Source organism: Podarcis gaigeae, assembly GCF_964106915.1.
Source record: "Podarcis gaigeae genome assembly, chromosome: 17".
NCBI classification, from domain to species: Eukaryota; Metazoa; Chordata; class Lepidosauria; order Squamata; family Lacertidae; genus Podarcis; species Podarcis gaigeae.
The window spans coordinates 37,522,333-37,547,797 of NC_139694.1; the positions used below are offsets into that span (position 1 = coordinate 37,522,333).

The following is a 25,465-nucleotide window of genomic DNA, read 5'->3' on the forward strand; positions in this document are numbered from 1 at the left end:
GGGTCATGTGGCCAGCATGACCAAGCTGCTTCTGGTGAACCAGAGCAGCACACGGAAACACTGTTTACCTTCCTGCTGGAGTGGTACCTATTTATCTACTTGCACTTTGATGTGCTTTTGAACTGCTAAGTGGGCAGGAGCAGGGACCAAGCAACGGGAGCTCACCCCATCGCGGGGATTCGAACTGCCGACCTTCTGATAGGCAAGCCCTAGGCTCTGGTTTAACCCACAGCGCCACCCATCCCAAAACAGTATGTGGAGGCATATTGTTTTATTTGGCCAGCCAAAACGATCAGAAAAGCACAACATTGAATTCCTCCCTGTATGATTTTTACTGTCATCTAATCTTCTCCTTCACAGCCAGGAGAAAGGATGGCACATTTGCATGTACATCATTCACCTTTCCTCCCTCTCTTCAAATGCCGAGGGGACAAGACTGTCCTTTCCCATCAGTTTGTTCCATTAATAGCGGCTGCCTGAATCTGATTAGGCTACTTCCCTGCAAACCTAAAATGGCCAGCCAGCTGCAGCTCCTCCTCCTTTGCATGCAGTAGCACATTTTAGAAAAGAGACAAGAGGTTTCCAAGGATGCCATTCAGACATCTAACCCCTTTTTATCTTCTCTTCTGCAGAGAAGATCGCCACCAAGCTCTCTGCAACCTTGACGGCAGCCATGAATTTCAGCTTGTCAGATGATTAGGAAAGGGGGTGCTGCATTGTGCAGAAGAAGAGGACGGTCGCAGGGAATTTGTTTACCTACCTCAGAAAGGCTGCTATCTGTGGCCTGCCACACTTGGCAGGAGGAGAAATCCCTTGCCTCCTACGATACTCACGTAACATTGTGGGAATCGACAGCCTGAAGCCTATGCAAAACACAGAGTTGTTTCTGTAAGAAACTATTTATTAACAGGTTAAAAATTTGAAAGAGTGAATAAATAAATCATATCTCTAAATGACCCTTTCCTCAGCTTTATATATGCTGCAGCAGACTAACTTTCAAGGCATAACGAAGACTAACTCTGGTCCATATCGTCGGTTGTTCTTGGACTTCTGCGTCTCTTTGCTTGCAGCTGGGAAAGTGTCTCTCTTAAAGGGGCAGGCCTGAGAAGGTGACTCAAGGCACATGTCCATGTTACTTGCCAAAGCTCCACTGAGATGGGGATGGCAGCGGGGAAATGACATTTCTTCTATATTAAGAGTGGAGTTCTTTCCCTTGAACAGATAAAAATTAAGATTAGCTGGGTTAAATAAAAGGGGGGCACTTCTAGACCCTAGAAGCAGTGGTTCTCAACCTGTGGGTGTCCAGATATTGTTGGACTACAACTCCCATCATCCCTGAGCTCTGGCCTTGCTAGCTAGGGTGATGGGAGTTGTAGTTCAACAACATCTGGTGACCCACAGGTTGAGAAAGGCTGCCCTAGAGTGTAATGTCACTGCCTGCAGCAAGTAGCTCAGGATCTTACAGAGAGGAGTCACTCATATGCTAAGGTCCAGCAAAATTCATTCCTCCTCTCATCATTGTCCCAATTCAGGGCATGGAATTCCACCAAAACACACCCCAGAGTATTGTTCCTTTCCAAACTATTCCCACTCTGGCTGGAACTGAGGCTGCTAAGGTCCAGAGCTGGAAGCTATAAGAGAAATCTCCCCTTCAGCTGCATAGGTGTATCCCTGGAGTCTTCCCATTCGCAAGCCCAGCTTTAATGATGGATTGGAGGGCGAGGCACTTCCAAGGATCTCTGGCTCCGAAGGCTGCACTGCAGAGCCTGCAACAAGTGAGAGATTTGGTTTAAAGTGCCCTTCTGAGCCCCTTTGGCTTTGCGGTCCTGCTTTTTGAACCATTATAAGACAAAAGACAGGATTTTCGAAGCTAGAAAACTACATTACTTCCAGTGCATTGTGAGCAGCATCCAAAAGTCAAATTACACATAGCAGAGATATGCTAAAAGAGTACTGAAAATATGCCTGAGATTCCAGGATTGCTTCCTCTGCTGTTTAATTACCACAGCTACACACTAGATTGAAGCCTGGTCATAGAGTAGTCCCTGCCCCAAATGTTTAAGGGTCTCTGAACTGATGCCGCAAGAACCTTGTTTCTCAGAATCTGCACTGGACTCCCAAGTTAGAAGCTGTACCAGCTGCAGTAGGATTGCAGCAATGCAGTACTGTGTCAACGTTTTTTAAAAGTCATCTTCTCTCAAGTACTTTAAACTTTTATGAATCAATTAAGTTCACAAGAAGGTGATTTTGTTTTGTTTTTGCATTGGCTACCAATGCAAAATTATTGCATTGGCATGCATAATTCTAAACCCTAAAACTTAACATTTTAGCCATGGTCTGTTTGCAACAAAACACTGCATTCCGCACTGTGGTGACAGACAGCATGCAGCTGGCCCTAGTCTCATGCCACCATTCCACAAAAATACACAAGTCTTTTTCACCCTATGGTTCCTAAGCCCCAGTGGCTTGAAATATACACACACCGGGTGGGTGGGTGGGTTGAGTTAAGGTTTCCATGGAGGGAGGGAGATTTCAGCCTTGTACATCTCCTTCCCCTCACCCTTCCTAGAAAATCTAAATTATGCAAAGCACTGCACTATTATACTAAGTGAGAGAAGCTATGCAAGCTAACAGAAGATGAGTCCTGCTGGACTGAAGGGCTCACCTATTCCCATGCTATAACTGGGACAGGAGCTTTGAACTGTCAGCTCAGATTTGCAAAAGAACACACAAGATTCAGTCTTGTTCTTGCTTTCCTTAATTGAATAATGTGACACATCAAAAAAATTATAGATGAAAGGAGGAATTGGGGTCGGGGGAAGTTTGTCCTCGCAAACTAATCTCCCTGATAGAATTCTGTGTGTTCTCCTTGTGTCTTGGGAGCCCAATTCTTTGCCGCTTCAGCTTAGCACAGGCATCCCCAAACTCTGCCCTCCAGATGCTTTGGGACTACAATTCCCATCATCCCTGACCACTGGTCCTGTTAACTAGGGATGATGGGAGTTGTAGTCCCAAAACATCTGGAGGGCTGAGTTTGGGGGTGTCCGGCTTAACACCCACTCTGCTGTCAGGGCTCCCTGACAGCATGCATGTGCGCCCCTGCTGCTTTGGGAAGTTTATACCAGTATACCTGAAGGAGCGTCTCCACCCCCATCATTCTGCCCGGACGCTGAGGTCCAGCGCCGAGGGCCTTCTGGCGGTTCCCTCATTGCGAGAAGCAAAGCTACAGGGAACCAGGCAGAGGGCCTTCTCGGTAGTGGCGCCCGCCCTGTGGAACGCCCTTCCAGCAGATGTCAAAGCGATAAACAACTACCTGACATTCAGAAGACATCTTAAGGCAGCCCTGTTCAGGGAAGTTTTTAACGTGTGGTATTTTACTGTATTTTTGGTTTCTATGGAAGCCGCCCAGAGTGGCTGGGGAGGCCCAGCCAGATGGGCGGGGTATAAATAATAATAATAATAATAATAATTGTTGTTGTTGTTGTTGTTATTTATAAAGGACAAAGAGCCCTGGACAGTTAAGTCCAGCCAAAGGTGAGCAAAAGCTCATCTCGCTTTTCAGGAAGAGGGAGGATTGCTCCAGTCTCCAGTATTCTACTGGACTCCTACCCACTATTACTTTTACCCCCTTTTTGGGGGGTTCCAGGTCCCCTCGCACATAATACACCCACTCACGTTAGTAATAATTGATAGAATCAAAAAGGGGTTCCGAGTTCCGATGCTAGATGCTACCACTTTGATTAATTAGAGTCAAAGTAAAAGGGGTTAGGGGCAAATCCTTTGAAAACCAATTCCTAGTGCTGTGCTTGGAAACAGGAGGCTAATCTTTTATTGTTCTTTCCCTGCCCGCCTTTGCTCGAGTCTAATCCATAGGGCAGACTTCCTCCAAGTGACCAAAGTGGAACTTTGGTTTCCAGCTATTGGGTTTCTGTGCATATCCATAGCCTATGCAGTGAACTCACCTGCTCCAGAGGTACAGGGATTACCAGCGGCTGGGCAGCGACATTCCTAGTCCGACTGCGCTGGCGGGACCGGGAGCGTCGTGTGCGGGACGGAGAACGTCGCGTGCGGGACGGAGAACGTTGCGTGCGGGATGGAGAACGCCCCCTCCGCTTGGGACAGCTAGTCCACATCTCTTCCACTGAAGGGGAAAAATGGCAGACTGTTGGTTGCTCCAGAAGTGATATTTAGGGAAGAGAAGCAACTTCACCCCAAATATCCTCACAGGTGGCTTATAGTTCCTATCCCTTTTGAATTGCCAAGTCACTACTTTTTCTAGAATCAACTAGAAGTGGAATTAAAGCAGAAGATCCACAGATCACTTCTTGACAGATCTATATTATCCAGCAATATCCTTCCTTATGGCCAAGAACCTGTTATGATGCTTACTAAGAAGCAAGTCCCATTCAGCAAAGGTCCTTTTCAACTTTCATTAAAAGTTTCCTGCTTGCTGGGGTACTAGTCAACAGGAATAAATGAAAGGGGCAGACCCAGCAGGCAGGAAATTATTTAATGCCACAGGAGCCCTGAAAAGCCTCAACCACATTTTTGCTGTTGACATTGGGGGTGGCCATCAAGATGCTGTTCAGATGTTATTGAACTCCCAACTTCCATCAGTCCAAGCCAGCATGGTCAAGGGTCAAGGATGATGGGAATCTCACTGGCATCCCTGTTCTATACCGCACAGCAGTGGTAGGGAGCCTGGTCCCCTCCCCAATTACTGTTGGACCACAACTCCCATCATCCCTGACCACTTGGAATGTTGTCTTGTGCTACTGGGAGCTGGAGTCCCAACAACATCAGGAGAGCCACAGGTTCCCTAGCCCTGCTGCACAGGCGAGTGCTGCAACTGATCTTTTTGAACATGCCACGAGCCAGGTGGGTACAGGACAAGGATACAGAAAACACAAGAGGGAAAGCAGGGATAATGCTGGAATGCACAGTTTTGGAACAGACAGTTTGATGCTCCACAAGGGCGAACAAACAAACATACAGCAATTCCACAGAAAGGGGCAAGCGTGGATGCAAGCTGTGTCAAAGCCAACTTGTTTTAGCTGGCGGGGTGGGGAAAACAAAAAGCCTGTCACAAACCAAAAGTTAAAGCACAACATTTTAGAAATTGATAGGACATGGGTTATTGGAACAGTCTGGCTGAACAGATAGGTCTTTGCCTGGTACTGCAAAGACCATGGGAATGGCACTAGGTGAATTCTGTCTGGAAAAGCTGTTCCATAACTGGGGCCACTATTGAAAAGGCCCTTTTCCTGGTGGTTTCATTCATCAGGGGCAGCATTACATTAACCCGTGGGCCTCTGGATGTTACTAGACTCCAACTTCCAGTAGCCCCAGGTAGCATGGCCAATGGGAGCTGGAGTACCTTGTTAAACAATTTTTGGAAAAAAATGGACTAAAAAAACTGTCGCAAGAAAATAGATCACTCCTGAATAGCAAAATAACACGACAAGAGATTGAACAAGCCATTCAGAACATGCAACTGGGCAAATCTCCAGGGCCAGACGGCCTGACCTCCAAGTATTACAAGACATTAAAAGACTACTTGATACAACCACTGATGGAGGTCAGCAATGAAATTATAGAGGGGAAGAGGGCGCCAGAATCGTGGAAGGAAGCTTTTATCACATTGATACCCAAATCGGAGTCTGAAAAGACACAACTTAAGAACTATCGTCCCATCTCCCTTTTAAATGTGGATTACAAAATATTTGCAGATGTTTTGGCAAGTAGATTTAAAAAAGTTTTAAATGAAGCAATTCATAAAGACCAGGCAGGCTTTCTCCCAGGTAGACACATGTTTGCTAATACAAGGAACATTATTGACATTTTGGAACTCCTGCAAACAGACATAAACACAAAAGCAGTGCTAATCTTCATAGACGCGGAGAAGGCCTTTGATAATATCTCTTGGAAATTTATGAAGGGAAATTTAAAAGAAATGGGAGTGGGACGGGGTTTTGAAAATGGGATGGAGGCAATATATTCAGAACAAAAGGCCAAATTGATAGTTAACAATGTGGTTACAGAAGAGTTCAAAATTGAAAAAGGAACACGACAAGGCTGCCCGATTTCCCCTTTGTTATTTATCTCGGTTCTGGAAGTGCTCTTAAATATGATTAGAGGGGACCGGTTGGTGGAAGGGATTCAGATCGGAGCGAAACAATATAAACTTAAAGCCTTTGCAGATGACCTAGTTCTGACCCTGCAGGAGCCAGAATCTAGTACAAAAAGAGTATTACAATTGATTCAAGACTTTGGTCGGGTGGCGGGATTTAAACTAAATAAACAGAAAACTAAGGTGTTGGGAAAAAACTTGACAGATACAGAGTCAGAACGGTTTCAGAGAGAAACAGAACTAACTGTGGTTAAAAAAGTAAAGTACCTAGGGGTAAATATAACAGCAAAAAATCTGAGTCTATTTAAGGATAACTATGAAAAATGTTGGTCTGAAATTAAGAGAGACTTGGACAGTTGGACAAAATTGAAGCTTTCTTTGTTAGGCCGAATTGCTGCTATTAAGATGAATGTATTGCCAAAAATGTTGTTTTTGTTTCAAACATTGCAGATTGTGGACAAGACGGAGTGCTTCCGGAAGTGGCAGAGAGATATCTCTAAATTTGTCTGGCAGGGCAAAAAGCCCAGAATTAAGTTTAAGATATTAACTGATGCGAAAGAAAGAGGGGGCTTTGCCCTGCCAGACTTAAAGCTGTACTATGAAGCCGCAGCTTTCTGCTGGCTAAAAGACTGGCTACTTCTCGAAGACACTGATGTATTGGACCTGGAAGGCTTTAACAATGCTTTTGGTTGGCATGCATACTTATGGTATGACAAGGTTAAGATCAATAAGGCCTTTAAGAACCATATTGTCAGGAAAGCAGTATTTAATGTCTGGACAAAATACAAAGACTTATTGGAAAACAAAACTCCAAGGTGGCTTTCACCTCTGGAAGCTAAGGCCCGAAAAAGACCCAATATGGAGGCCAAATGGCCAAAATATTGGGAAATATTAGAAAAAGATGGAGACAATTGGAAATTGCAGAGTTTGGAGAAAATGAAGGATAAAGTGCGAGACTGGTTACATTATGCTCAGATTAAAGAAGTCTTTAAAAACGACAAAAAGTTAGGGTTTCAGGTGGAGAAATCGAAGTTGGAAACAGAATTTTTAGAACCAAAGACTAACGTACTATCAAGAATGTATAACTTGCTGTTAAAATGGAATACACAAGACGAAATGGTTAAATCGGCTATGATAAAGTGGGCACAGGACATTGGGCATAACATTATGTTTGAGGATTGGGAAAGGTTGTGGACCACTGGGCTGAACTTCACTGCATGTAATGCTCTGAAGGAAAATGTAATGAAAATGATATATAGATGGTACATGACCCCAGTTAAACTTGCCAAAATATACCATTTGTCTGAAAATAAATGTTGGAAATGTAAAGAAGGTGAAGGAACATTCTTTCACCTCTGGTGGACTTGCCCTAAAGTGAAGGCCTTCTGGGAAATGATATATAATGAGTTGAAAAAGGTATTTAAGTATACCTTCACTAAGAAACCAGAGGCCTTCCTTCTGGGTATTGTCGGTCAGAAGGTGCTAAAGAAGGACCGAACATTTTTTATGTATGCAACAATGGCAGCAAGGATACTCATCGCTAAGAACTGGAAAACTCAAGATCTACCCACACTGGAAGAATGGCAGATGCAACTGATAGACTATATGGAACTGGCCGAGATGACCGGCAGAATCCGAGACCTGGGAGAAGAGAGGATTGAAGAAGACTGGAAGAAATTCAAGATTTATCTACAAAAATACTGTAATTTGGTTGAATGTTAAGAAGGATGCTAGATCAAAATAACTGTCCACCACTAAATTAGATTTGAATTCGATGATAAGTGAGATTAAGGAAAATATAAACCTTTTGGAGAACTGCTAGATTGTACTTAAACGAGCGGATATAAGATCGTAAACAAGATGATAATTTGCTTGAAAAAAATTTTTTAACGATGTAAGTGGGAGCGGGAGACGTGAGGGAGTCCAAAGAAGTGATGAAATTATGTTATGATATAAGTAATGTTGTTTATTATTTATGCATTTGTATTCAAAAATTTTGGGACGCAGGTGGCACTGTGGGTTAAAGCCTCAGCGCCTAGGACTTGCCGATCGAAAGGTCGGCGGTTCGAATCCCTGCGGCGGGGTGCGCTCCTGTCGTTCGGTCCCAGTGCCTGCCAACCTAGCAGTTCGAAAGCACCCCTGGGTGCAAGTAGATAAATAGGGACCGCTTACTAGCGGGAAGGTAAACGGCGTTTCCGTGTGCGGCTCTGGCTCTGGCTCTGGCCAGAGCAGCGATGTCACGCTGGCCACGTGACCCGGAAGTGTCTCCGGACAGCGCTGGCCCCCGGCCTCTTGAGTGAGATGGGCGCACCAACCCCAGAGTCTGGCAAGACTGGCCCGTACGGGCAGGGGTACCTTTACCTTTACCTTTATTCAAAAATTTTAATAAATATTTATAAAAAAAAGCATTACATTAACCTGTGGGCCTCTGGATGTTACTAGACTCTAACTTCCAGTAGCCCCAGGCAGCATGGCCAATGGGAGCTGGAGTACCGCACCACCTGGAGACCCCTAGGTTCCCCACCTCAGAAGCACAGCAGCAGTAAGAGACAGCTTTCAACACAATTTTATTTGTGGTCTGTTCTGCCTCCTAAATACTGCTTCAACCTCCTACAGGGTAGGTTAGGCTGAGAGAGAAAAAGAGAGAATTTGGCTCAAGACCACCCAGTGAGCCTCACTGGGATGTTGGAATTTTAAAGAAAGTTTTTTCTGCTTTGAGACCAGTGCTTCAGCCTCCCCCTTGCCCCAGCACACCAGCTCTCCACCTGCCACCTTCCAGTTCCTTCCTAATACAGTGGACGCTCGGGTTGCGAACATAATCTATGTGGGAGGTACATTTGCAACTCACAGTGTTTGCAACCCGCAGTGCTGCGTCTGTGCACACGCAGGTTGCAAATTGACGCTTTTGCGCATGCGCGAAGCATGATTTAGCGCTTCTGTACATGCGTGACCGCCGAAACCCGGAAGTAACCTGTACTTCTGGTTTTGGCGCGTCTGTAACCCGAAAAACACAACCTGAAGCATCTGTAACCCAAGGTATGACTGTAAGTCACTCACTTTTCTTCTGGTCAGCCCTGCGTTCCTTTACTTCCGTTGCAGTTCTGTGCTGTGAGCAGGGCAGCAGCTTTGGGAATCCTGAGTCCGTGAATTCCTTGTTCTCTGCATTGACCTCGGAGTCCAGAAGCAGGAGCTCTGGTTTCGGCAGTAGCCTCTCTGCAAGAGGAGATCACACACAAGCTGAGCAGAAAACCTCCAAGGTCTGTGGAGTGCAAGTGTAAAAGGAAGCTGCAAGCCAAAAGACTCCTGGGTCAAATATGCGGCATCACTAAGGGGAGAATGAGGCTCAACAGTGTGGTGTAGTGGAGAAGAGCAGTGGACTCGTAATCTGGTAAACCAATTCCCTGCTCCTCCACCTGCAGCTGCTGGGTGACCTTGGGCCAGTCACACTTCTCTGAAGTCTCTCTCAGCCCCACTCACCCCACAGAGTGTTTGTTGTGGGGGAGGAAGGGAAAGGAGAATGTGAGCCGCTTTGAGACTCCTCAGGGTGTTGATAAAGCGGGATATCAAATCCAAACTCTTCTTCTATAACTGATCCGAAGGCAACATGGAGTTTAGGAAAGGCTACTAGAGGGTAACCCATACATAAGCCACCCAGACTTTCTTCACAGCCCATTTCCTGGTTCCTTCTAGAGAGGCCCCCTTGCAATTGCTGGACCATGAGACCCTGACTCAGCACTTTTGCTAGGCAAGGTGGAAGAGGACATGGGGGGATGCTCTGTGATGGTTGCTAGGCAACTGCAGCACTCTGTTCTCCAGCCACCCCCACACCTGCTATTTGCAATGAGTTGTGTACATGAATAGGTTCCCTTTCAAAACAGAAAAATGTTCATCGCGTGAGCACCCAGACTCTGAGATGGGGAGGAATCAGTCACTGGGAACAGCAGTGCACACACAGGAGGAACAGAATCAGGCCAGGTTGGCCTGGGGTCCCAGGAACAGCTTCTGCCCTTTTCTTAGCTCCCATCTGCTAAGGCACTGGTGTCCAAACTTTTTTCAAAGAGGGCCAGATTTGATGAAGTGAAGAGCTGTGTTCAGCTTTTTTGGGGGTTGAAATTGTTCAGCTTTTTTAGGGTTGAAGTTGTTGAGGGTTTTTGGGGGGATTTTACCCCAGGAAATAAACTGTCACAGGGGCCGGATTAGGCCCCCAAAACGGACTTTGGACATGCCTGTGTTAAAGAAAGCCTCACATGCCCTCTCCAGGTCTTATGCGAGGGAATTCAGTGCTGATAGGAGGGCCTACGGGATGGATTTTAATGGCTGGGAGAGCATATATTCATTGTCATTTATCCCTCCAGGCGGCCACATGTGTGGGTTGAACAGAGTTTCAGAATCCCACTCTTGGCAGCAAAATTGAAAGCATAGGAATTAGGCTGTAATGCCTTGTTTTGAGCAACTCCAGCTATGAAGGAAGCTGGCACCCCCCCTCTTAAACCACTTAGCAAAGAATCAGGTAAGAACTTGTAAAGCAAGTTTTAAAATAACTTGTGCTTACTTTATGATCATGCATTGGTTCACAGCAAAGGCAGCAATAAAAACTAGGCAGGCAAAATTCTTATATTTACTGTATACCCAGCTTCAGGAATACACCTAATGCTGGAGCCCCCAGAGGCATGTCCGCATCCAATGTTGATCAAAATAAGAGTAACAGGAAGTTCTTCCTTTTCAGAAGAGGAGGGGAAATGACATCACACAGAGCCCTCTCTACCAATTATATTTCTCTGGTCTGAGTGTCTGCCTATCAGCAATACAGCTCTGTGGATTTAGCCCCTTTCATGCTGACTAGCAAGAATATGCATTTGTTTGGCTTGGTCGCTAATTTCCCAGAGAGCCCTTTCCCAAAACCACCCTACCTGTTTCTTGCAGAAGCCTCTGGATCTCTGTCCGGGTCTGCTGTAGACTTTGCAGTACCTCCTGGTTCTGTTTGGCTGGGTCTTTGTAGATCCAGATAAAATAAGTCACCACAGCGAAGCCCAGACCAGCAAAACCTCGACGTGATAGGCCCACCCAGAAGGAGATTCTCTCCTAAAGTGAAGAGAGACAAGTCGGTGCAACCAGACACACACAGATCATCCTATAGTATAAGAAGGAACACAATCTTTGAGTTCTCCCTAGAACATCAGCCTTCCCAAAGTACCTTTCCCGATCTGGGGCATTCTCAGCAGCCAGCTTCATCAGACCCGGCTCTAACCTTAGGGGAGTGAGGCAGCTGCCTCCCTTGCCTCAAGCAACAGGTGTTGGGGGCAGGCAGTGTGGCAGGAGGGTGTTGTGGAGCAATGCTGTGGCAGCCACATGGCCTGTTCTGCACGTGGCCTGATGCCCTCAGGGATAGTGTTTGGTAGACACGGTTCTGCAGTGTTGCAGTAAGGGTCTACAGCTAGGCCAGTCAACTCTGGTAAAATGGAGGGTGGTGGAAATGCCAGCTTGCCCCCAAGAAGCAAAATGTCATGGGTCAGGCCTGGTCCTCATCCTGGTGAGTCAATGTAAAAGAGGACAGGGTTGCTGTGCTTTTTAGTAGTTATGAGGGGTAGAAACCTACCTTATTTCAAGTATCAGCTGGAAAATTAAATTTTAAGTAAATAATAAGTAAATTTAAGTAAATAACTTGTAAAATTCACTGGTTGCTAATAGCATGAGTTGCTTTTAACAGTATTTAGGCACATTAGCTAGATTCAGGGGTGGCTAACTTGTGGCCCTCAGGTGATGTTGGGACCCCAACTCCCATCAGCCGCTGCTGGCGCAGTCAATAGTGAGGAATTATGGGTGTTTTAGTTCAAGAGCATCTGGAGGGTGACAGGTTCCCCAGCCCCAAGCAAAATGGAACCTACATTTTTGAGTTCCCAAAAGCATCTTGCCTGCCAATCTAGCCTTGATCCTACTTAGCAAGGTAGTACTTAACAAAAAATATGGTTATTTAAGACTGCTTAATCTGCATAATTTACACAAGTTGCAAAATCCAGTTTTTCTTGGTGGAAAATGTGGGTCACCTTGGTGCTGAATTTAGATTTTTTTTTTTTTAAAGAATAACAAAAAGCAGCACACACCCAGAGCATACACAGCCCTTGGCCCTGTCCTCTGCTTCACTTGCTCATCTCACCCTCATCACAGGCTGCCTTCCACTGATCCAGCTAGATATACAGCTTTAAGATTTCCCTCTCCTTATTTAAACTGCAACATGCAGTCACACCTCTATAGTCCCCTTTAATGCAGATTTGGTTGGCAGTGGCAGCAAAACAACTACAGGGACCTAGGAATCTACAACAGCCCAGCCCCTGGAATGCAAGCACAGAGCAGGGCAGGGGTAGGGATGGCCGACTGTGGTCACGTCTAGCTTCCACCTTCAGGAAAACCGGATAAGGTGGGATGGAGAATGGATTTAAGGATATGCTAAACAAAACGCTTATCATCACCAGAGAAGTTCTTAAAAAAACACACCTTAAAACTAAGAGGGTTACTTAAAAGACAGGCCAGTAGTGTTGCCGGATTGTTGAGAAAAAGAAAGATACGAACTGGGCTGCTGTTAATTGGACGGCAGCCTTATTATACAGGTTTTACCACAGAGTTGGTGATTCATGTATCTCGGGCATCTTTCAGGAATGCAAACAACAATTAGTGTGTGGGGAACCTCAGGCCCTTCCTCCTCACATGATCAGTGAGCATATTAACCTCAGGACTATTATTACTCATAGAGATAACAGCACAGTTTCCAGCCTGCAAGTAGATTTGGCTGGGGGCAAAGTCTTGTTGCTGGACAGTAGTCTTGCAGCAGAGGAACCAACAGAGTTGTGATCTGTCCTCCCAACTCCCTCCTCCTCTATCCCTCTTGCTTATTTTTGTTTTGTTCTAACTATAGTGGTTTAAAATCCATTAGCAGCAACCTGTAAGAACAGGGTGAGAGGCAGGAGGGGTGCAATTCAGTGGGACTGCCAGCATTTGGTAGATCATATATTAGCACCTGGACCGGGTCAAAGGGACACAGCTAGGCCAGATTCGGAGGTGGGGCTAACAACAAACATGCCTTTGTCCACCCACCCTACATAAGAAAGCACACATACGCACCCTGAATCCTGGGAACTGCCGTTTAAATGTGCTGGGAACTGTAGTTCTGCAAGAGATAATTCTAGGATTCTTTGGAATTTAAATGTGTGGTGTGCCTGGGGATTGGCTTTTCAGTCCCCATAAGACAAGAATGGAGAAACTTCAGTTGTCCCAGATATTGCTGGATTAGAACTCCCATCGCCCCTGGCCACTGGGCTGGGGATGAGGGGGGCTGGGAATCTAAAATCATCTAGGTAGCCCCGTGTTTCCCATTCCTTTTGTAACCATTGCGGATGCATAGTACTATCTAGATGCCCTGGAAAAAGTTTCTGCTCAGCACCTAGTGTTCACAAACCTGCCAGTTTTCAGGAACATTGGTAGTGCCAGTGTAATAATGGTTGGCCTGAAACGCTGCATGCACTAAAGCTCTCTGTCGGGTCAGTACTCCAGTCTTTCAAGTCATCGGTGCAGTGGGGAGCGCGACGGGAGATCAGGGTTCAAATCCTCACTCAGCCAAGCAGCTTACTTGGTGACTTTGGGGGCTATTCACTGCCTCTTCGCCTAGCCTACCTCACAGGGTTGTTACGGGGAATGAACGAGGAGAACCATGTACACCACCTTGAGATCCTTGGAGGAAGAAGGTGGGACATAAATGCATGAAATAAATATAAAATAAATACCATGGTTGTTTATCTCCTGCTCTGTTTGGCAAATGTGTCATGTGCAGCAGGGGTCAGGGAGGGAGGGATAGTTTTTATTTAAAAATGAAAATGAAAATCCAGTTTCTAGATCTTACGGCATTGAAATAGATGCTTGGAAATGCCTGCAAAACACTACCTGGCAAAGCTTGACAAGCAGAGAGAGATTTCCCCTCCCCTCCCAGCTCCAGTGCGGACGCCTTCTCTTGACAAGTGTGAGGGTGACACCACAGTGCCGTGGGGCAGGAGGGGGGCTGAGGCTCCCATCAAGCCACCTACGCTTGAAGGGCGAGACGGGGCCTCGGAAGAAATCAGCATCAAATCCTCACTCCAGGGGCAGCTTGTTTGGGGAGATGCACCTTGCCCTGCTCCCTCCCCTGCCCCACACTCCAACTCGGATTCCATTAGTGCAGGAAGAGGCCATACCGTCAAGTCCTGGCCCCCGTCCCCGTCATCCATCAGAAGGCTGCAGATGACACGCTCTAGGTAAATGTTTGCTCCCACCAATGTCAGCAGAGGAAACCTGGAGACAGAAAGTGGGGGGGGGGGGGCATTAAGAGAAGGAAGTGCTTTAGGACAGCAGCGAGAATATTGATAGCCAGCTACTGGAAAGGAAATAATATACCAACAAAAAGAGAATGGCTAAGTAAACTCTATGAGTACCTGGAGTTAGCTAAATTGACGGACTTAATAAGGCGAAAACCTAAAAACATGGTATAGAAACAGTGGGGTTGTTTAAATGAACACTTACATAAACAGGGCTCAACTACGAAAATTTGGTTGTGTTTAGACTAACCTTGTGCGGATCATAAAGAATGTAAAGAGTTTAGTGGATTACGGAAGATCTTAAGGGATGGAAGTGAAGAACAGAGGTAAAGGTGAACTAAATAACAAAAGACATGTGGTTTAGGTGGTGGAAGGTGGTATTTTAAAAATACTTTAATTAAGATTTGCATTTTAAAATGTGTGTAAGTATAAATTTGGTATTGTTGTTTATGGAAAGTAGCTTTCTTTTTTCTTTTCTTTTTCTTTCTTTCCCCCGTTTCTTCTTTCTTCTTTTTTGCGGTTTTCGTATGCCAAGTATGTAAATAATTGTCTTTTTGCAGATGTGTTTGGAAATTTGATTGTATTATTCAATAAAGTTATTAAAAAAAAAAAGGAGGTGGGCATTTTAAGGGCTTTCCCACACTTCCGCTCATCTCGTGCCTAACAAGCACAGGGCCAAGTGGGTTTTCTTTTCCAAGAGAAAACCCACTCTTTAGCTCTAAGTCAAATAGCAGTCCCAAGAAAACGTGATTTGCCCTTTCCTCTAATTAAGCAGTTTCCCTAAGCTTCACCAGGTCCCTGGCTTGTGCCCAAGCAGGGACCGCTATCTGCTACCCAGGGCCCAATCTTTGCCTTCTGAGAGCCTTAGCTTTCTTTTTAAAGACAGCTTGTTTCTAGTGCTTATTGCGGGGAAATAAGTTTGCAAATGGGAAATCATTCTTCTAGGGACCAGGGGTGCCAACTTGAATAAAATATGGGGGGCTGGAGCAGCTAAGCCCCACCCCACACAACTGATCACAAGACATGGCACGTGCGCACCATTTGAATGGCAATGCCCATCAACTTGCGGAGGCAGCCCAATAAAATAATTTATTGGGGAGGACGAAGGGACCTCAGCCCCTAAGAGTTGGCTCCTATGCTAGGGACAATGGGCAGTTTAGGTGTGCAAAGTACATTGGTACTTGCTGTCTTTCCCCCTCACCCGCTGCCACCTACACAAAAGTCTAAAAACCTAAATCTTAGAAACAGAATCTTGCAGTGTTTATCTATGCATAATTTATTGGTCTTGCAAGAATGTGTTCAGAATCATGGGCTTTTACTAAGAGCTAGAGCTACTTAACTGCTGAACCACTGTGGGCCAGGCAAGAAATTTCAGGAAAACAGAAATCTGCATTCTGCATAGTCAGGCCGGCGTTCCTGAACCTGTGGCTCTCCAGATGATGCCAGACTCCAGCTTCTAGCTTCCATCATCCATGACCATCACCCATGCAAGTTGGGGGTGATGTGATCTGTAGTCTAACAACATATGCTCCCCATCCCTCCTCGATTGGATCTTGAATCTATGCTGGCACCAAAAAATGCATTATAAACCAAAGGAGGACATCTCACCATAGTGGCAAACACCGACCTGTGTGCCTTCTTAGTCTGCTACTCAATTGCTAACTGTTTATTGGCGACTTCAAGGCCCCATCCTGCTCTCCATTCTTAAGGTTCTTGATCTTTAAAGTGGACCTTCAAGTAGAATAAGGGGTCGCCAACCCAGCGCCCGTGGGTTCATCCTGCTCCTTCCTCTACTGCAATTAGTCTTGAAAAAGCCAACTCTTGTTGGTCACAGCTGGAAAAAGGTTTGTCCTCCCCTCCCTGGCTGTGGCCCCACCCACCAAACACACCCACCTGGCCTGCAGCAAGTAGGCATGCCAGAAGCCTTACACTGGCAGCAATCAAAAGCTTTTTTCAAAGTTAATTGGGAGGGGCATTAGGGGAGAGGAGTGATATTCCTGGGGGAGCATCAACTCTCCTCCCCTTGCTAAAAATACTGGGCTTGAAAAAGTGAAAACACCTTTCTTACACCTAATTGCTGGGAGAACGGAAGAATCAGGGCCTTTTTTTCCAGCCGGAAATCACCTGAACTCAGTTCCAGCACCTCTCAGGTGGGCACCATTGCCATTCTAAGAGAACATGCTGAGTTCCGGCACCTCTTTTTCTAGAAAAATAGCACTGAGAAGAATATGTGTGTTTTAGTGGGATATGTTGCCAATGGCAGCTTTTTCGATTTCCAGATGTGCACATAGTCCTAATAAGGTGGCCAATGCCTGGAATAAGAGGACTGTTTAAAAAATGAGGTACGCGGCAGCCATGTCAGAAATCCTCGCATCCCATCCCTCAAGCCAGCCTACGTGTTTTGATCAGGCTGGAGTGTCTCTCCTCCAGGGGGATCTTTTGCATCTTCCATCCACACCCATTTCCTTACCGTGCTCCTGCGGTCCGTTGGCTAGAGGTCAGCACCAGACTGGCAGCCCCACTTAGGAGATGGAAGAAGATCGAGTAGAGAGCGCTGGACTCCCCAACGACAAAGCGGTGCAGAAATGTAACCCGGTTGAAGATCTCAGCAAAGGCTACTCGCTGCTCAAAGGCCGAATCCTGCAATTCTTGGAAGGCCTGGCGCACCCCTGCAGAGGAGAGAGGCAAGCCAGCAAGGTGCCATCCACATTCCTCTCCCAGCTAAAACCAGAAACTAGGTGGAAAGAGAACATAAGCATCCCATTTCCATTTGTTCCATTTATTATCTTCCCCCTGTAAGCCAAATGTTTTGTCCCACACAGATGATACAGAGCATGGGGCATGCAGATATGTACAGTGGTACCTCGGGTTACATATGCTTCAGGTTACATATGCTTCAGGTTACATATGCTTCAGGTTACAGACTCCGCTAACCCAGAAATAGTACCTCGGGTTAAGAACTTTGCTTCAGGAAGAGAACAGAAATCGTCCTCTGGCGGCGCGACAGCAATGGGAGGCCCCATTAGCTAAAGTGGTGCTTCAGGTTAAGAACAGTTTCAGGTTAAGTATGGACCTCTGGAACGAATTAAGTACTTAACCCGAGGTACCACTGTATTTCTTTTAAAGTATCACTTCTTTCTCCTGCTTGCTGCAGCTCTGAAAAGAAACTCTCTCACATTTTACAGTACTGGCAGAGGCAGAGGCAGTGTGTTGTCAGGTGATCTTTGGTAATCTTTCGTAATGCAACGCCCTGTGTGAGGCCAAAATTTGGCACCCTCCAAATGGATTTTCTCAGTTATGGCTGAAGTACAAAGGCACAAAGGTAGGACTTGCATCCTTTGCTTTGTCCACTTTTGATTCTGGCCTCATCTACCACTGGTATGTGACCCCACAAAGGTTAGCATGAGGGGAGAAAGGTTCCCAACCCCTGAGATAATTCCCCCGGTATCTGCATATTTGAAAGGAGGGTTTGGTTTTTAATACTAGTGCAGCACTGGGGAATGGGTTCTGTTTCAGGAAAAGGGGGTACTAGGGCAGGGATGTCTGTGTAATATAACAACAACAACAACAACAACAACAACAACAACAGTTAATTATTTCTACCTCACTCATCTGGCTGGGTTTCCCCAGCCACTCTGGGCGGCTCCCAACTGAATATTAAAAACACAATACAGCATTAAACATTAAAAACTTCCCTAAACAGGGCAGCCTTCAGAAGTCTTTTAAAGTAATATAGTTGCTTATTTCCTTGACATCTGATGGGAAGGCGTTCCACAGGGCAGGTGCCACTACCGAGAAGGCCCTCCGACTAGTTCCCTGTAACCTCACCTCTTACAATGAGGGAACTGCCAGAAGGCCCTTGGTGCTGGACCTCAGTGTCCAGGCTGAAAGGTGGGGGTGGAAATGCTCCTTCAAGTATACAGGGCAGAGGCCGTTTAGGGCTTTAAATGTCAGCACCAACACTTTGAATTGTGCTCGGAAACATACGAATGTAGGACTCTCAGGACCTGTGTTATATGGTCTTGGTGACCACTCCCAGTCACCAGTCTAGCTGCCACATTCTGGATTAATTGCAGTTTCCGAGTACCTTCAAAGGTAGCCCCATGTAGAGCGCGTTGCAGTAGTCTAAGCGGGAGATAACTAGAGCATGCACCACTCTGGCAAGACAGTCTGTGGGCAGGTAGGGCCTCAGCCTGTGTACCAGATGGAGCTGGTAGACAGCTGCCCTGGATACAGAATTGACCTGCGCCTCCATGGACAGCTGTGAATCCAAAATGACTCCCAGGCTGCGCACCTGATCCTTCAGGGGCACAGTTACCCCATTCAGGACCAGGGAGTCCGTCACACCAACCTGCCCCCTGTCCCCCAAGAACAGGACTTCTGTCTTGTCAGGATTCAACCTCAACCTGTTAGCCCCCATTCATCCTCCAACTGCCTCCAGACACTCACACAGGACCTTCACCGCCTTCACTGGTTCTGATTTAAAAGAGAGGTAGAGCTGGGTATCATCCGCATATTGATGAACACCCAGGCCAAACCCCCTGATGATCTCTCCCAGCAGCTTCATGTAGATGTTAAAAAGCATGGGGGAGAGGATGGAACCCTGAAGCACCCCATAAGTGAGAGCCCAGGGGTCTGAACACTCATCCCCCAACACCACTTTCTGAACATGGCCCAGGAGAAGGATGAGAACTCAAATAATCTAGCATAGGACTCTGGAAGCCCCTCCCCATGCTGCTGGACTCCAACTCCCATCACCCTCATCCAGCATGACCAACAGTCAGGGATGATCTGAGCTGTAGTTCAGCAGTAACTTCAGGACCATAGCACATTGTTGTACAACTTTTCATTTTATAATGCAGCTTTGTTTGTTTCAGAGACCATAATCCCTATCCAACCACCCAACTCCCAGCCTACCTTGGGAGGAGTCACGCAGCATCTGATGTAGCAGCTCCCCATCTTGCAGGATCTGCTCCTGAGAGCGCAAGGTGGCATCCTGTGCCTGGGCGATCTCTCCAGCAAGCTGATGGGTGGATTCCAGCTGGCGGGCCACAGTCTCTGAAGAGGACGTCAGCCTGGAACAGGCAGAGAAGGCAGGAACCAATTCATTATGACCAGGAACATCTTAACCACACAGCCTACCCACTGTGCCAGAAAGGTGCTGAAGCCCAGATATTCTGCTCTGTGGGCAGTGGCGTAGCGTGGGGGTGTAGGGGGGGCCGGCCGCACCGGGCACAACATCTGGGGGTTAGGGTTAGGGGGTGCAAATCCACGGGTTAGGGTGCGCAAATTACTTGCCTTGCCCTGGGTGCTGACAACCCACGCTACGCTACTGTCTGTGGGCAGCCTCCTTTTGTGAAGTCATTTCATCCCTTGAAGGAATCTGGCTGCAACTCTATGCATTCTGACTTGGGAATAAGTCCTACTGAACTCAGTACGACTTAATGTCTAGTTAAGCATGCATAGGATCAGAGCATTAATTTCAGAAAGGAGATTAAAAGGGTTCAAGGCCACCTGGAAGTTACAACTTCTAACCTGCCAGCCCTTCAAGGGCTAGATACTTTATTTTTAAGATTACAATGAAGGGCTAGGGTTCACAGACTCCAGTTTTCACTCCCAGATTCCACACAATAGGTTCCCTATAGTGCCTGCACCCTACTGTGTTGGCCAACCATACAGGTTCCAAGTCCACCACACCTCCCCACCCCCCACGTTATAAAAACCCAAAAATATACTTGAGCAAGCCCAGAGTGCTTCGATGCCACAACTACAGTATTTTGGGTAACAAGGGAGCAGCAACTGTCAGCTGCAGGCAGCATCCATTATACCAGTGGTGGGGAACCTGTGGCCCCCCAGAGGTTGCTGGACTACAACTCCCATCCTTCACTGACCGTGGGTTCTGCTGGCTGGGGATGGTGGGAGTTGGACTTCAAGGGTGTATGGAGGGCCACAGGTTCCCCAGCCCTGCCTTGTGCTTCCTTATTTTGGTGAGCTGCAATTACTCCCTAGGGGAAAAGTCAAAATACAGCATGCGGCTTTGCTCTTCCCCTCCCTGCTCCAAGTCGCTTATTCTAGATTTCCACCAAGTATCAACCAGACAAATGCTGATGTTAAGCGGATCTGATGGTCCACGCTTCCCAAATTAGACTATCCTGTCACACTGAAGCTAGTCTGCTCTGGGAAATGCTGGAAATAAGAGTGTCACTCTGGGGTAGCTCTCCCCATGTAGAACAAGTGCCCTACTTTTTGGTGCTGCCGGTTCCAGTGGCTCAGATGGAAACCCAACGCTTAGCTTGCCTGCTGTCCAGCCCAGCTGCTAGTCAAGGAGCTGCCTTTGAGGAGGGAGTAGCACCTCATTCATACTGAGAATTGGCAACCTCTTTACCCTAACAAGGAAGGACACGGGTGGTGCTGTGGGTTAAACCACAGAGTCTAGGACTTGCCAATCAGAAGGTCGGCGGTTCAAATCCCCACAACGGGGTGAGCTCCCGTTGCTCAGTCCCTGCTCCTGCCAACCTAGCAGTTCGAAAGCACGTCAAAGTATAAGTAGATAAATAGGTACAGCTCCGGCAGGAAGGTAAACGGTGTTTCCGTGCGCTGCTCTGGTTCGCCAGAAGCGGCTTAGTCATGCTGGCCACATGACCCGGAAGCTGTGCGCCGGCTCCCTTGGCCAATAAAGCAAGATGAACACTGCAACCCCAGAGTCGTCCGCGACTGGACCTAACGGTCAGGGGCCCCTTTACTTTACCTTACCCTAACAAAGGGTTGGGAAGAGAACAAAATTAGACATACCAAAGACCTCCACCCAACCTCCTTCCCCTCCTATCCTGGTTGTCAGTCCAGGGATAGTGGTAGGGTCAGGCAGCTGCCAATGCTCCAGTTAGGGCCCCCAACCCTGAAGCTTCTCCTGGCTGTCCTCCTCTCTGCTGCTGAGCAATGAAAGAAGCAAGCAGAAAGAGCAGGAAACTCCCTACACATTGTCCTCTTGCATGAGTGCTGGTGCGGATTGGATGAATATAAATGGGCATCTTTACCTGTTGAGACTGCAGTGTGGTTTTAAAAAGGAAGGGGGTGGGGGGAGATATATTTTTTTACTATGGGCAACTGGAAGTGTTACCCCCCCCCCCTGTAAAAACCACTTGACCCACTCTCTTTTCATCAGTTTCCTCCCACGGTAACAACTCACTCTTCCTTTCTATCTTCTTTCTTGATGTCTGGGGATGCTTCCAAAGGAGCTGTTATTGAGCTTTCATCCTGATTTGTTTGCAGGAGGTTAAATGACAAGACATCAAAGCAAGTCTTATCCCATGCTTTGCTGTGCACTTTCCCACCCCTTTCTATCTCACAAAAAGCCCAATCTTTGGGGGAGGTGAGTTTGCAGTGCAATACCTCCCAATCAACTACTGTATAGTTGTGCAATTTGAGTTTGCTGGTATGTGACTGAATCCATCCTAAGATAGTCACACTCAGGAAGTGCACTGAATCACTGTGAACGATATTGATTCAGAGAGAGAGAGAGAGAGAGAGAGAGAGAGAGAGAGAGAGAGAGAGAGAGTAATCCTGCGTAGGTCTGCTTAGTGCACTGAGATCAGAGGTACAGTATAAGCATGCATAGGATTAGCATCTTTCTAAGGGAGGAGGATAGTGAGAAAACCAGTTAGTTGGTTCTGCCAGCTGTGATCTCTGGTTCCAACTCAATGTATTATTAGTTGCTCTTCTGGTGCTTCACTAGGCCCAAAGGGCATCAACCACCACTGGAAGATCAAAGCAGCACCAGGAAACACAGGACTGCATGTGGACCTCCCCATACAAGTGCCTAGAAGCAGTCAAGGGAAACCCCACTAACATGTTTAGTGGTTCCAAAGGGCTCTCACCAGGCCTTAATTCTCTCTGCCCTCCCATGCTGTTTCATAGGAACTTGCCTTATACAGTGGTACCTCGGGTTACAAACACTTCAGGTTACAGACTCTGCTAACCCGGAAGTAGTACCTCGGGTTAAGAACTTTACCTCAGGATAAGAGAAGAAATCGCGTGGCGGCGGCGCGGCGGCAGTGGGAGGCCCCATTAGCTAAAGTAGTACCTCAGGTTAAGAGGTTAAGAACGGTTTCAGGTTAAGAACGGACCTCCGGAACAAATTAAGTTTGTAACCAGAGGTACCACTGTACAGAGTCAGACCATTGGATCATCTAACTTAGTATTGCCTACAGTGACTAGCAGTGCCTCTCCAGGATTTCAGGTACAGTCAAACCTTGGATCCCAAATGCCTCCATTTTGGAACGTTTCGACTCCCGAATGCCAAAAACCCAGAAATAAATGCTCTGGGTTTCAAACATTTTTCAGAAGTCAAACATCCGATGTGGCTTCTGCTGGAGCGCAGGAAGCTCCTGCAACCAATCAGAAGCCGCACCTTGGTTGTTGAACATTTTGGAAGCCGAATGGGCTTCCGGAATGGATTATGTTCAACAACCAAGGTTTGACTGTACAGTGGTACCTCAGGTTACAGACTCTTCAGGTTACAGACTCTGCTAACCCAGAAATAGTACCTCGGGTTAAGAACTTTGCTTCAGGATGAGAATACAAATCGTGCTCTGGCAGCACAGCAGCAGCAGGAGGCCCCATTAGCTAAAGTGGTATCTTAGGTTAAGAACAGTTTCAGGTTAAGAATGGACCTCCAGAACAAATTAAGTTCTTAACCCGAGGTACCACTGTATGGGATATTCCCAGCCTTCCCTGGAGATTGAAACTGGGAACTTCTGCATGCAAAGCATGAGCTAGAATTACCCTTCCAGGCTAGTTGCTCTCTAGAGGAAGAAAGAGCCTCATTACCTGTGCATGGTATCTTGGGCTCGTTGTTGCCAGGCCTCATTGTGCAGGAAATAACAGATGCTTTGAGCATGGGTGAAGAACTCTGTGTACACCCCAAAGGCCACTGGGTCCATGTCCTGTGTGCAACCAAGGATGGAGCTGCTAGGCTCACAGGGGGGGAACTTCCTCCCAGACCTGCCCAGGAGAAGACACAGAATAAGCTGAAGCTACTGGTCAGATGAAACAATGAGAACCAGTACAGCCAGGATTGAATTATGTTGACTTGACATCCCAGACAAAACAAAGGCAAGATCCACACCATACATTGAAAGCACATGGCTTCCTACAAAGAATCCCACAAGGAACCGTAGTTTCGTGAGGGTGCTGGGAACTGTAGCTCGGGGGGGGGGAGGTAAACTATACCTCTCCAGATTCTTTCAGGGTAGACAGGACTGTCAAAGGGATATAGATGCACTTTAAATGTATAATGTGGGTGTGAGCAAAAGAATGGGGAAAAGCTCCTCCTTCATGAAGCTTTAGGTCAAGGGTCAGCAGCCTAAGGCCCATGGGAAGTGGCCCGTGGAGGTCGTTTGACTGGCCCCCAAGCTGCCCCCAAACTGAGCTGCCTGCTCGCGAGGTGTGCTAAACCAGTGCGGCGCAGCGCAGCATGGAGACTCGCTTCCGCGGTGCCGGAAATCATCTCTGCGCATGCGCAGACACCGAAAATCACAGGCGCAGGTGTTATCCGGCCCACGGAGGGATCTCCGCGGGACCGATCCGGCCCAGGCAAGATAAACCTTGCCAACCCCTGCTTTAGGTTCAAGCAATGACTCTCTTCCACTGTCACCTGCGATGAGCTACTGAAAATGATAAGAACTACAAATGTTACAAAAAAAACCCCTAATAAAAACCATTAATACAAATTACTAAAAATAAAATAGTGCTGTAAATGCTGAAATCCTTCCCCACCCAACACTTCTTCCAATTCTGAGCTCCATCCTGCTCTCACTCAGGGCCCAGACAAACTCACAGATCACCCCTCAAATCCCACACCACAGAGGGTTTGTGGAGCCTGCAGACATCAACCTAGACTGTCCTACTAGGGTTGATGGACAGACACCAGTGTCGATGGGGCCTCCTCAGGCTGCCCACAGCTGTGCCCCATCCAGTACACAAATCAGCTGCGCATTGTGCAGTTCCAGGCTACAACAGGTTGGGCTGGGTGAGTTTGTTGAAGTAGGTTAAGCTGAGAGGCTTTGGCTAGCCAAATTTCACCTAGCGGCAGGGTGAGGATCTGCTTCCTGATACCTCAGGTTCTAGGACGGGTTTCCCAAACTGGCGTTTCCAGTTGTTTTCGGACAATTCCAATCATCCCTGACCACTGGTCCTGCTAGCTATGGATGAAGGGATGAAGGGAAATCCTATCCTAGGACTACACTCTATTACACTGGCTGTCACCAGCCCATCCCCCAAGACCCAGCTCTCTGGACTCACCGCTGGAGGTGGCAATGGGCAAATTTGATTGCAATGCGGCTTTGCTGCTCCTCATCCAGCTCCCTGCACCCGGCGTCTAGCTGCCCCAAGGCTCCCATCCAACAACTGCCATAGCGGGGGTGTCGAGCCAGTTCACGGGCCTGTTGCAGGCGGGTCCTTCCTTGAGACAGAAGCTCAGGATCGGGAGATACCAGCGCTCCAAGACTGGGACAGAAATAAGCTATACAAAGAACAACTGAAAAGCCCAGCATGACTATCCTTATGGGATGTAACTGGTGGGATGGGAGGATATTGCCTGCTGTAAGCCCAGCGGATAAAAGTTCAGGTGATAGGTAAACTTCCCAGGGTGGAAGTATGGAAGCATTTAAACGTCCTGTAGATTTGTCCTTGTAGGGTGGAGGAAGCAGTAAATCATGTGGTGTGGGACTGGCTGCGATACAGAGATGAAAAGGGACCTCTCCCTTGTAAACTTACATTTAAAGCAGTATCATACCACTTTAAACAGTCACGGCTTCCCCCAAGGAATCATGGGTGCTGAGACGGGTTTCTTTGTTTGTGGTATAATATTTCATTGTTGTCAAGATCAAGTACTGCATTTATTTTTTTTACAATAGCAAGAATACATTAAGTTATAACTCACTTTAAAACTGGTGAGAACAAGAACAAAAAACTAGTGAGAACATAAAAAGATAAAGGT

General features: G+C 47.0%; 2 protein-coding genes across 3 annotated transcripts in view; one reads left to right on the plus strand and one right to left on the minus strand.

Moving 5' to 3' along the window:
- GNL3L (G protein nucleolar 3 like) overlaps window positions 1-953 on the plus strand; it is a 21,471-nt gene extending 20,518 nt beyond the window's left edge. The window contains exon 16 of the mRNA XM_083719185.1: window positions 633-953. Within this exon, the coding sequence (XP_083575311.1) occupies window positions 633-700 (68 nt within the window). The 3' untranslated portion in view covers window positions 701-953. The remainder of the gene's footprint in view (window positions 1-632) is intronic.
- Window positions 884-25,465, minus strand: LOC310834860 (uncharacterized protein). Of its 2 annotated transcripts, none has more exons than XM_083719324.1 (9): window positions 24,769-25,465; window positions 23,296-23,469; window positions 19,387-19,544; window positions 16,940-17,138; window positions 14,350-14,446; window positions 11,041-11,212; window positions 9,188-9,343; window positions 3,963-4,141; window positions 884-1,766 (listed from the first exon to the last, which is right to left on the minus strand). In XM_083719324.1, the coding sequence occupies exons 1-9, from the start codon at window positions 25,017-25,019 to the stop codon at window positions 1,701-1,703; spliced, it is 1,452 nt and encodes a 483-aa protein (XP_083575450.1). In that variant the 5' UTR covers window positions 25,020-25,465; the 3' UTR covers window positions 884-1,700. The 2 variants fall into 2 exon arrangements, with proteins under 2 accessions (XP_083575450.1, XP_083575451.1); XM_083719325.1 differs by lacking the exon at window positions 24,769-25,465 and adding an exon at window positions 24,305-24,464.

Excerpts from the sequence above, each read along its gene's own strand:
- LOC310834860 (XM_083719324.1), bottom strand. The coding sequence starts at position 25,019 with ATGCTGGGCTTTTCAGTTGTTCTTTGTATAGCTTATTTCTGTCCCAGT. Across the intron at positions 23,470-24,768 it reads GCCCATTGCCACCTCCAGCG|GTCTGGGAGGAAGTTCCCCC; the intron begins GTGAGTCCAGAG and ends TCTCCTGGGCAG. Across the intron at positions 14,447-16,939 it reads CAACGGACCGCAGGAGCACG|GTTTCCTCTGCTGACATTGG; the intron begins GTAAGGAAATGG and ends TTCTGTCTCCAG.